General features: G+C 40.1%; 1 protein-coding gene across 1 annotated transcript; it reads left to right on the forward strand.

Annotated features, from left to right (window-relative positions):
* Nucleotides 1-1,879: 1,879 nt before the first annotated feature.
* LOC136481914 (protein LAZY 1-like) lies at nucleotides 1,880-7,833 on the forward strand. Its single transcript, XM_066479193.1, has 5 exons — nucleotides 1,880-1,936; nucleotides 2,441-2,513; nucleotides 4,528-5,411; nucleotides 7,008-7,287; nucleotides 7,567-7,833. Exons 1-5 carry the CDS (start codon nucleotides 1,931-1,933, stop codon nucleotides 7,584-7,586), a joined length of 1,263 nt encoding a protein of 420 aa, XP_066335290.1. The 5' UTR covers nucleotides 1,880-1,930; the 3' UTR covers nucleotides 7,587-7,833.
* The last annotated feature ends 3,384 nt before the right edge of the window (nucleotides 7,834-11,217 follow it).

The raw sequence follows: 11,217 nt of genomic DNA on the forward strand, positions 1-11,217 counted from the left end.
GAAACGGCAACGAGTAAATTGGCACGACTCCCAAAAAATCAAACAGTGCGGCACCGATAACTCGACCCCGCATGTCATCGTCACAAAAGCCACAGCGACAAGAAAGCAAACGCCAAAACAAAATAGCCAGATCGGACGGTTCGCAACAAAACAGAAGCAGATCCGACAGTCAAAAAAACGGGTGCCAAAGGGAGCCAAAATATCCGGTTGATGGATAGCAATTTCGTATTTATTCCTCTGAATAATTGTTGGTGAGTTCGAAAAATCCATGGTTTTGTAAGAAATTCTTGGGAACTCTTGGAGATGCTCTTACTTAATAATTGACAGGGAATCAAATTGACTAAAAGTTTCCAATAATATTAGTATACTTCCAATATTTCTAGTACAAGTAATGTGAAAAAAAAAATTCAAACATTGTACCTCGAACCTCATTGACATGGAAAGGGAAAATAACCCCTTTTGTGATCGTCAGAGCATCTCCAAGAGTTCCCTAAATCCTTTCCTAATCCTTGGTTTTTAGCAAGATAAGAAAAACCCTTCTCCAACAACTCCTAATCTTTTAGAACTTGAAAAAAGTCATCCTGTTTCACGTAAAGTTACGCGCTTTCGAGTCGCGCATATCTTCTCTCTCCTGCCCGTGTTTGGCGGTCAATCTAAAGGTGAAAAAGCGTGGAAAGAATAAAGAGTAGGAAAGGATTCCTGATGCAAATGTATAAGAGAGAAAGAATATATAAAATTGGTTAGGATAATTTAGAAATAGTATATGATTCCTGATGTAAAATTATCTTATATTTTAGGAGTGCATTATTAGAAACTTTTGGATATGGCTTTCTTTATTCCTTTTGATACTTTTTTAGGAGTTGTAAAACTTCATGTTTGTAGGAAAAAAAATATTGGTACTCTGGCAGATGCTCTTAGCGATATACCCGAGGGATTACATATATTAGGACTGATTATTGACAATACTAATTAACATCAACTAATAAAATACTTAAATGTTAATAGCATGATTGACATGTATACATGTCACAGATTTGACATGGCAATACATACGTCGTGTCGTGTCTGGTCGGTACATCTATCAGTCCGTCCGGCAGCTGGTTGCAAAGGTTGCTCGCTCGGTGGCCAATTTTTCAGCTAGTTTTTTGTTGTGGCATGTCTGGCCATATGCACAGATCCGTCAATTCATCAGCTATGCTCTTTTTTCTCGGATGACTGATCGATACCATCGTTGCTTGATGCTCGTTCTCAGTTCAGTTGTTCACTCGCCATCTCACATTCATTATAAAGGCTTTCTGTACGGCTAAACCAAACTGAATTTGCAAGTGCGCTACTCATAGCTAGTTACCAATAGCTTTAATCTGTTAAATGTGTGACGGATGATTAATTCGATGAAGAAAAAGCATGCAGGAAAGTTGAGAGTACTACTTTCGCACACCTGCTGATTTGAAAGTAAAGTGACCACGGACAGAGAGAGGTTGCTGTGACATGCTGCTGCTCATATTGATCGGAGTCGATCGATCGTACCAACGGATTCATTCATTCATTATAAAGGCTGTGTGGCATTAGGTACCAAACAAACTAATTAATCATCGTTGTTGATATATAGAAAGCTTTATTACGAGATAATCTCCAAATTTGGTTATTATAAAGAATTTTATATATGAGGTTAATTATACGCAAAGCTACAAAGTAGGGCCCGTTGCGCAGGCAGCGGCTTACTACATTACATGGGTCCTTCCCTGTACCTGTACTCGACCATTTGTAGCCTTCTTTATGTTGTGATCTGCCGACTGATGGATCACTCCTGCCGCAGCTGCAGTGCGTCCCAGCTATTCTGTTCCTGCCTCTGGCGGCTTCCGTATCCATCGTCTATTAATGCCTGCCCCGTCTATAGCTCCAGCGCTCGGCTTAGACAAGCCTCTCCAACATGAAGGTCAGTAGTCCTAGCTACCTTTAATTTCCTCCTCAATCCTCAGCCTGTTCGCTTGGTCGTAAATGATCGTAAATTTTTAGCTAGAAGAGTATTTTTCTCTCACACTAAACCAGCCAGCAGTAATAATCCACGATCGTATACGATCGTTTCAGACCCAGCCGAACAGGCTGCCTGATGCTCATTTCTCAACTTTCCTTAATTTACCACCCTGCATAGCTTGCTAGTATTTCAGGCGAATGGTCTCCTCTTGATAATTTGGAAAAGAAAATGATTTTCCCTTTTCAAGTTCTTGAATCATTGCTCTTTTCTGTAAATCTCTCTACTTTGTACTTCTTCAGCGATGATCGTTTATGAATAATATAGGACCAATGCAGCTGTAATCACTCTCTAAGCCTCCCTTCCTCTGAATTCTTTGTTCTGCGGTTCAATTAGTTGATTGTTAGGCAACAAAACTCTGTTTCTGAATTATGATCTTTTTTTATGCATGAATGTATGTATGATCAGCTCCTCGGTTGGATGCACCGAAAGTTACGACAGAATAGTAATGATGTGTTCAAAGAGTTCAACAACGGTGGAGGTACATTCATCTGATCTGCCTTCTGTCTCTCTGTGCCCTCTTCCTTGCATCTTATTGTTTAATCTGTTCATCAAACATTTTCTCTTATTCCATTGGCAAATGGGCTTTTCTAATCAAGAAGAGAAATGAAAACAGCCTTTTCATGCTCATCGTCTTTCAGATATTATGATTGATTGATCATACAGCGCATAGGAGGACTATAGGAGCCAAGCTAGCTAGGACTAGTTTTACCATATTGCTTTGAACAAGCATAACTGACAAGCAGGCACATGTGGAAGCTTAACACATTCCTTCTGGGGTCCACATGTCAGCTACAATTCGTACATAGTAACTTCACAACGCTAGGTTTAAACAGTATGGATCCCTGAATGCTTGCACTCAGTGGCGGATCTGCCACCAGGGCTAGGGGGCTCGAGCCCCCACTACCGTGGCCGTGCCTGTGGAGCCACCTCAGCCCCCCCCCCCCCCCCCCCCCCCCCCCCCTCCCCCCCTCCCCCCAAGAATTTTTGGATAGTGGAGTGGCAATGGAGGAAGGAAAGGAAGGGCTGGAGACCTGAAACAATCGAGAGGTCGACGGAGGTTGAAGATGACGCATCGGCTGTTTCTCCATCTCTTTGTTTCCTCCACCCAAATAGGCCCAGGAAGGCAATAACGTCAATAGGCCAAGTGGGCCGTGGGCCTTTCTCCTTTCCCCGTTTGGCATTTTCAATTGTATTTTTTTTACTTCTTGTGAAATATGATACACTTTCAATTGTTTATCAAAGTTATTGTTATAAAATGCTTAAAACTGCTATGTGTTAGTTATGTATGGGACATAATTTAGTTATAAGTTGGTCTTGCTCTCTTCAGTCCAGCCCCCCTATATATTTTTTTTCTGGATCCGTCACTGCTTGCACTTTTGCTGTTTGTCACATTGGACTGGACATGGCACATGCCATTCCTTTCCAGCTTAGTCTAGCTCAACAGTTTCACTGCAAGCAGCACCCCCATATCATCATATTTCTAGATAATATTTCGTTATAGCAACATTGTCCTATATGAAGGTATCCTCTCTTTTTTGCAAGGAATATATTGCAATATTTTTCACGTTTTTTAGACAGACACCACATGTTGATATTTTTGTAGCTTTGGTGTGAGCTGGAAAAAAATGTTAGGATATCCAGTTTGAATTTACATATTTATTAATTTAACAGAAGCTGTTCATATGTAAATTTGACACTGATTACCTTATCTGATATCATATATATTCAATAAGAAATCAAAATCCAAATTTTGGTTTTAATTTTTTTGTGAAGAAGTTAATTTCAGTTTTTATCTTATACTGTTCACAACAAGTTTTTTTCCCATTGCTTTTGTTTTTAGAATGTAGAACAAAGTGGTATTCCTTTTTGTGTGAAATTGTATAGGAATATTGTATAATACTACATCTTCATAAGTTACCATTTTATAGATACTTGTTACTGCTTATTCATAATTTGCTTGAGAGAATATTATGTAGCATAGAAGCCTCACTATCGCGGATACCTACCACTAGGTGAATAGCATCATTTCTTATTAGAAATAATCAAGGAAAACACGATCACTTATACCACGTCTAGGTCTCAGAGACTCGAGAACCTAGGTGCGCATGTTTCATCTATTCTACTCCTTTACAGTAACAAAAATAAAGTTTTCAGTTGTCTGAAGTGAACAATATTAAACTTCAATAACTACTTCTAAAAAATGACTAATTTTCGAAAGGTAACAAATTTGTAACATAGGAAAGTTCAAGGTAAATCTTTTTTTATTTCTCTTAGACAAAAAAAAAGACAAATCTACTTGTATGTTGTATCCCTGCTACAAAGTTTTAAAGTAAACACGAAAATGAGAGTACTATTTTTTGTCGAAGTTTGAAATAGTTGACTTTACAAAGGGGGTCATCGCCATGTCGAAAGTACCAAAAAATCACCATAAATCATTTCACAAAAACTCAACAAGTTAAACACAAACCTTACTAACAAGTATTTCACTGCAGGTGGGACCTGCAACTGCATCACCGGGCTGGCCTCACCAGACCCGGCCACCTTCCTCGCCTCTGCCAACGAATACTTCGCCGGCGACCACGACTTCACCAACAATCACTCATCGCCGCCGGACGCCGACCTCTTCACCTTTCGCGGCAGCGGGCTCCTCACCATTGGCACTCTAGGCATCGCCGCTGTCGCGGTCCCAGCAAACGCCGACAACGATGATTACGATGTCGACGTCGACGTCGATGCAGACTCCGACTCTGACGACAACGACGACACCGCGGATGAGGGAGACAAGGTCGACAGCGCCGTGACTCCCACATTCACATACACAGCCACAGCGCCGCCTCCGCCAGAGTCCGCGGCGGTCGTCGAGAAGGCTGCAGTCGCCGTGGTCGAGTCCATTGCCGAGAAGGACGACGACACCACCACGGAGGACGACCTGATGGTAGTGAGTGCGGAGCTGGAGAAGGTCCTCGGTGGCCGCAACAGCGGCGCCGCCGGCGATCTGGTGGCGTCGGCGCGGGTGAGCTTCGCCATGGGCGGCGTGGACTGCCCGCTGCAGGGCTTCCTGTTCGGCTCCCCCGTGAGCGACGCCGAGTCGCGCCTAGAGCAGCCGCGGGATAGCAACAGCGGCCTGCGCACCTCGCTCGGCGAGCTGTTCATGCGCACGCGCTTCGCCGACGAGAAGGTGGCGCTCGTCGCCGTCGAGGAGGGCGAGGACGGCGGTGGGGATGGAGCTGCCGGTGGAGAAAAGGACGACGGGAAACCAGGGAAAGGCGGCTGCTTCCACAAGACAATGAAGAAGAGGAGGGTGAAGGATGAGAAAGTCCCCGGCGGTGATGGAGCGCCGGCGAGTGCAGCGGTGACCAAGAGTAAGTTTCAGAAGGTACGACCATCGATTTATCTCTCAAGTTCTGTGTTTTAGACCTTTTTTAAGGGAAATACAATTCTCTATTATATATGTACAAATTCTTGATCTTGAATCATCCTTTTTTATTTGGTTGATTTGATTCAAAATGTTGATAAACATTGGTCTATTTGGGTTGAAACAAAAAATTGCAGTTTTTATAAGTATAAGTACAATGCTGGGAAGAAAACACAACTGAAGCCAATCAATTGTACGTTAATTGTATAAGTACCTGCTCCATTCTCCTTCATGCACCGTTCAGTTCATACGAAACCTTGTCCAACCGTTCCTAACAGGAATGCTAGTCTAATTTATATAATCTTTGATAGGCTGGGACTATTCATGGGCAGAAATCCTCTAACCGAACGAGCCCTTAGGCTTCATTCGGTTTCATAGGAACCATTCCCTGTAAGGGCCCGTTCGGTTACGCCCTTCCTGTCTTTGCTGAGCAGGAACAGTTCCCGTGCTATAGAAAATACTGAAGAAACGGAAAGGACAGGAATGGATCTGGCCAGGAATTATTGTAACCGAACGGAGCCTAAAGATTTCCAGCAGAAATGATTAACTAATTTATATAAGCTTGATCAAGCGGGAATGGTTCCTAGGACTCATTCTAGGCTAACCAAACAAGCCCTTAAGTGTGTCATACACAAAGCCGACAATAATTGTAATCTTCATATCTTGATTGCTAATTTGTAGAAAAGTTTTACATATCTCACATAAATGATAGTAATTTTGCTATATTTTGATAATCTTATTAATTGACGTGGCATGACCCAACTAGTTTTTTTTATATTTTTGTTCTCACAATGGAAATAATTAGCTAGTTGCTCCAAGCCAATATATATGGTTTCTTTGTACCGCTCTCTGTCCTAAATTGTAGGTCGTTTTAGATTTTATAGGTACATATCGATACACGATATATATTTAGAAAAGCCAAAACGATCTATAAATTAAAACAGAGGGGGTACTATTTTCAAGCAAGAGTATATCGAAACCACAGGAATGTCCAACAGGAAGGGGGAAAGATTTTTTCTAGAGCTTAAGCAATCATGCATATCCGACAATCTTTTTGATGAAACGTCCACTTATGTTATAGAAATGGCACACCAACTAGGACTAGGAGTCAAATTGTTGTTAGAAGTAGGGGTAGCGAGTTGACACACCCTTTTGTTTGCAATCTCCTGTCAAGTGTTATCTTTATAGCTCATTGCATTTGTCATGTTCCATAGCCTCCAAACAATTGGACTTGATCTGACAGGACTTTTTTTTTTTATCATTGAACCTCCCTCTCTCTCTTTCTTCTCTCTTACTATTATATATATAAAACGATTCTGTGCATGTATGTATTATGCAAGTCCCTATAATAAGATAATCTCTGGAGAAATCTTTTTTTTTTGTTTAGTAATCATTTGAAGAACCTTCTACTCTTTTCAAAATTCCATATAATTGGTGCCATTATATTCTTGAATTTACAAATTGATTAGATGGTGGTTTTTTTTTCCATTTTGTGGAATTCAGAAAAATGATGAGCTAGTTCTGAAACAGAGAGGTATTAATTTTGCTCATTTGCAGATCCTCCAAATCTTCCACAGGAAAGTGTACCCTGAGAGCGCGGCCCTGGTCCGGAACCTGACCAAGAAGAGCCGCAGGCGCGGCAGCGGCGCCGACGAACCCGCCGAGCCGGCGTCGTCCAAGCTCCGGTGCCGCAAGGAGCAGCGCGCGCCTGTGTTCAGCTGCTGCGCCAACCGCGCCTCCTTCGGTGGCGCCGCTTCTCCCATCTACCACCACGACGACGACGAGGAGGAGCTCAACGGCAGCAAGAGCGGCCACTGGATCAAGACCGACGCTGAATGTGAGCGCATATTCATTTCATTTCACAGCACAGCACAGCACAGCACATACGTACACCTTGCAATCACAGCACAGCACATATCTATCTCATCTTAATCCACGAATAATTAATCTGCAGTCGCAAAAAGCAGTCTTGACAGAGAGACTTTCCATACTGTTATCGGCAAAGAATAGAATCTTCAGGAGCTATCAATTCAGTTTGACTGCGCCATGATGATGCATGTAGCCTGCCTTATACTGTTTACTGACTGAACATCTCTTTTTCTCTGACTGGATGCAGACTTGGTGCTGGAGTTATAGAAAGAGAAACAACAAGAGAAAGTCAGAATCTGTTGGCTGGTCAATATCAAGCATATATAGTGAGTATATTGAGCATGTTGATTACTTATGTTTGTGTGCTTGCTTGCTCTTCACAAAAAAAAAAAAACTTTATATATATACATATATATTTGTTCATGTCACTACGTACCTGATGGATGAGTTGTATGTGTCCGTCTATCTATAAAGGGGAAAAGGACTGTGTGTGAATGTATGAACTTAATGTATGGTTTGCATCAAGATGTGATTGCTGCCTCCTGCCTCATGGATACTCCTCCTAGCTGATGATAGCCTTCTGTGGGTGCATGTGGGGGCTTAGGCACTTGGCTCGGCTGCCCCCCCACCCCACCCCACAATCATGCTGCTTCTTGAACTCTTGTTGGTGGCCTGATTGCAGAGGAATATCCGGTGACAGGGATAGGCCCCTAACAACAATTGGCATTTCCCGCAATAGGCTGGATGCAGCTTTGATATGCATCATTATTCGTATGGCCCATTTAATTCAGATTAGGAGCTTTCATATATTCACCATTTCAAAGACATTTGCTTGTGTGCATGATGAATTTGGCCAGGCAGAGGCAGGGGTACATTAGATTACAATCCATTGTTCACTGACATGTTTGTGCAAGAGTCTAAATGGCATATGGTTTTTGACACAGTGCGTGATATATGACTAAATCACTGGAGTTACCTAGTGGTTTGGTTGGGTTGCATGCATGATTCCTGTGTAGAAACTATTCTCAGGTAAACATGATCAGCAAAAACCTTGTGTATGATGAGAACTTGCTTGTGGGTCGGCTTGAAACTGTATGAACAGATAGCAGGTAGGCTTCTAGCAAGATCCTAATAAACTTCAAATCAAAACCTTGTGTGGTTTTTCACCATGGAAACTGTTGTAACGGTAGGTTAGGTAACCATATTATTAAACATTTTTTATTGAGATTTGTTACTGCAATTTTTTTTTGGAGCACCAGAAAATTTCTCAGTATAATAACATGTACAGCTTCAAAGTTCAAACAAAATACGCTATCAAGAAGTATTGCAAAGAGAATCGAATAAAACTAGTTTGAAACTGTAGCCATTGATGAATTTTTCTATAAGCTTGGTTGAAGTCGATTGTAATTTGGGATAGAGGGACTAAAATGAAAAAAGTAGTTCATTATGTGCTCGTTATGCAAACAAATAATTGTATTAATGAATAGACTCCGAGATCATATACCTGATTCTGCATATCGTCTATTGTGGGACTTGTTTTTTTCCTGAAACAACTTTTGTGGAGCTTTATCTTTTATAATAACAGCAGAATAATGTCCACTGGAAGGGAAGAATATCTGACAACTGAAACATTTTCTTTATGTAATTATGCATGATTGGCTCACTGGTTCACTTACCCATAGTGTCAACTAGAACAATTGTATATTTTAATATTTGCACTAATATTGCTTTGAAAATATACTAAAAGGGAATAAACAAAATATAAGAGAAAATATAGACTCCACTGAGGACACTTCAGGAAAAATTATTTCAGGCGTGACCATATATGCATATGCATCCATCCACGTCTTGAACTCTGAGACCATAAACTTTGCATTCACAGCACAGTAAGTTATAATCCAGCAGCAATTTTGCAATCACATGCATGTTACAAAATAAAATCTTGACAGTGAGATGCTTAGTGGTTGGGTGGTAGTTTCGATCTTCACAGTATTTGACTCCCTTCAATGATCGATTCCTTCTCCATGAAAGCGCAGCGATGTTTTAAAGATAATCATTTTGCCTGAAAACTAGCAAAATACAATATCATAAAGAGTGCAAGTGTGCAACGAACAAACCAGATAATAGATAAAGATTTAGCAATTTCTTACTTGTAGGGAGTTTTTTTTACCAACTTATTATTAGAGGGCTATTTTTATGATTTTTGCAAAAAAAAAAAACGGTTTATAGAGTACAACCTCTTCTTGGAGTTAGTAGTGTAAAAAAATCAATGATAAATTCAGGATCATAACTAATGAAAATTGGATAAATACTATATATTACACTAGGTTAATTTTATGCTAGATATAGGTAATTTAATACATATATGAGGGTCACTTAAGTTACTTTTATGATGGCAGAGGTGGGCAATAATTATTATCAATGATGTTGGAGTTTATTGAATTGATGACTTGATGTTTTTGCTTTTGCAAGAATTATATAATTTATTTTTAACAACATGTGACACAAAAAGGTAAATTTGAGCGCTATCTCATACTCGATATGAATTTGCTCGGCGCTTTGTATACTCAAAAGTCTCGGACTGCTGGTACATACCTACTCCCTCTGTTCCTAAATAACTGTCGATTTTAGTTTCCATGCCGTTAGTTTAACATGATTTGTAGAAAATACGTGCAACATTTGTATCTCCAAATTAATTTATTATGAAAATAGATTCAACTATCTATCTAATGATATTAATTTTGTGCCATAAAAATTAATATTTTTTATATATATTTAGCCAAAGTTGTTTCTCGGGAAGCGAAAACGATAGTTACTTAGGATGTAGGGAGTATATATATGCAACACCGCTTGCAATGAGATCGGAGATCAGCGTTGTTCTTTTTCCAGTGAACAGTGTTTACGACTGCTATGCATCATGGTGATGGTAACATGAGAAGAAATCATCAATAGAATCCTGCCCAGTGCTTAAATACACTGCATCTGGATGGTGAATGGATTTTTCTCCAGCAAACAAGGAGTCCAGCTGGTGCCTGGTGGCAATACGTTGACCCCCAGAAAGATAACTTGAAATGCTTGTGTCTTTTTGAAACACAAATGTGACATGCTTTAATTCGTATTGCGTGGGCTATTATTTATCAAGTTTATTTTGAACATAATTTATATACAAAGGGCTTATACACATGTACATATCCTGACTACTATGAGCACATACACACACTCTGTTCTATGATTATTTTGTGCTGACGAAGTCACCACACATCTTGTTATGGATGGGCATACCTCTACTAGGCCACTGCTATAAAAAAAGTAACGCTATTAATTAAATATTAGAGTAAAACTACAAGAATACGACAACCCATACCAAATGAATGACTTGACTTACCTAAATGACCATGTAACCCGAACCAAATGAATGACTTGAATGAACCTAAATAAATATGTTTACTGTAACGAGCCGAACGAGCTAGGCCACGGGCTATTTTCAGCCCGTTATTTTCAACTAGGTTGCGCACAGCGTAGCGGAAGAAAAATATGACTCCTGTAAAAGCTTAAAGGATGCTTAGCTCTCATGACCGACAAATATATAACAAGTGTTAGGATAGTGAATTATTTGAAAAAAAAAAAACTTTATTTTATGAATAAAGCATCTACAATGTTTCTTAGGGCCTGTTCCTGTATTTTTGTGTGAAATCGAATTGATTCTAGTTCCTGTATTTTTTTTGTGTGAAATCGAACTGATTCCAGTTCCTGGATTTTTTATGTGAAATTGAATTGATTCCTATAAAACTCTTGTTTGATTTTCTGTGAAATTTATGCGTTCCAAACAAGCCCTTAACACTCTGGATCCCTAAGATGTAAAATAATTCAGACATTTTTTCTAATAATGTCCATCTTC

The sequence above is a fragment of the Miscanthus floridulus genome, chromosome 9 (assembly GCF_019320115.1).
Source record: "Miscanthus floridulus cultivar M001 chromosome 9, ASM1932011v1, whole genome shotgun sequence".
In the NCBI taxonomy this organism is placed as follows: domain Eukaryota; kingdom Viridiplantae; phylum Streptophyta; class Magnoliopsida; order Poales; family Poaceae; genus Miscanthus; species Miscanthus floridulus.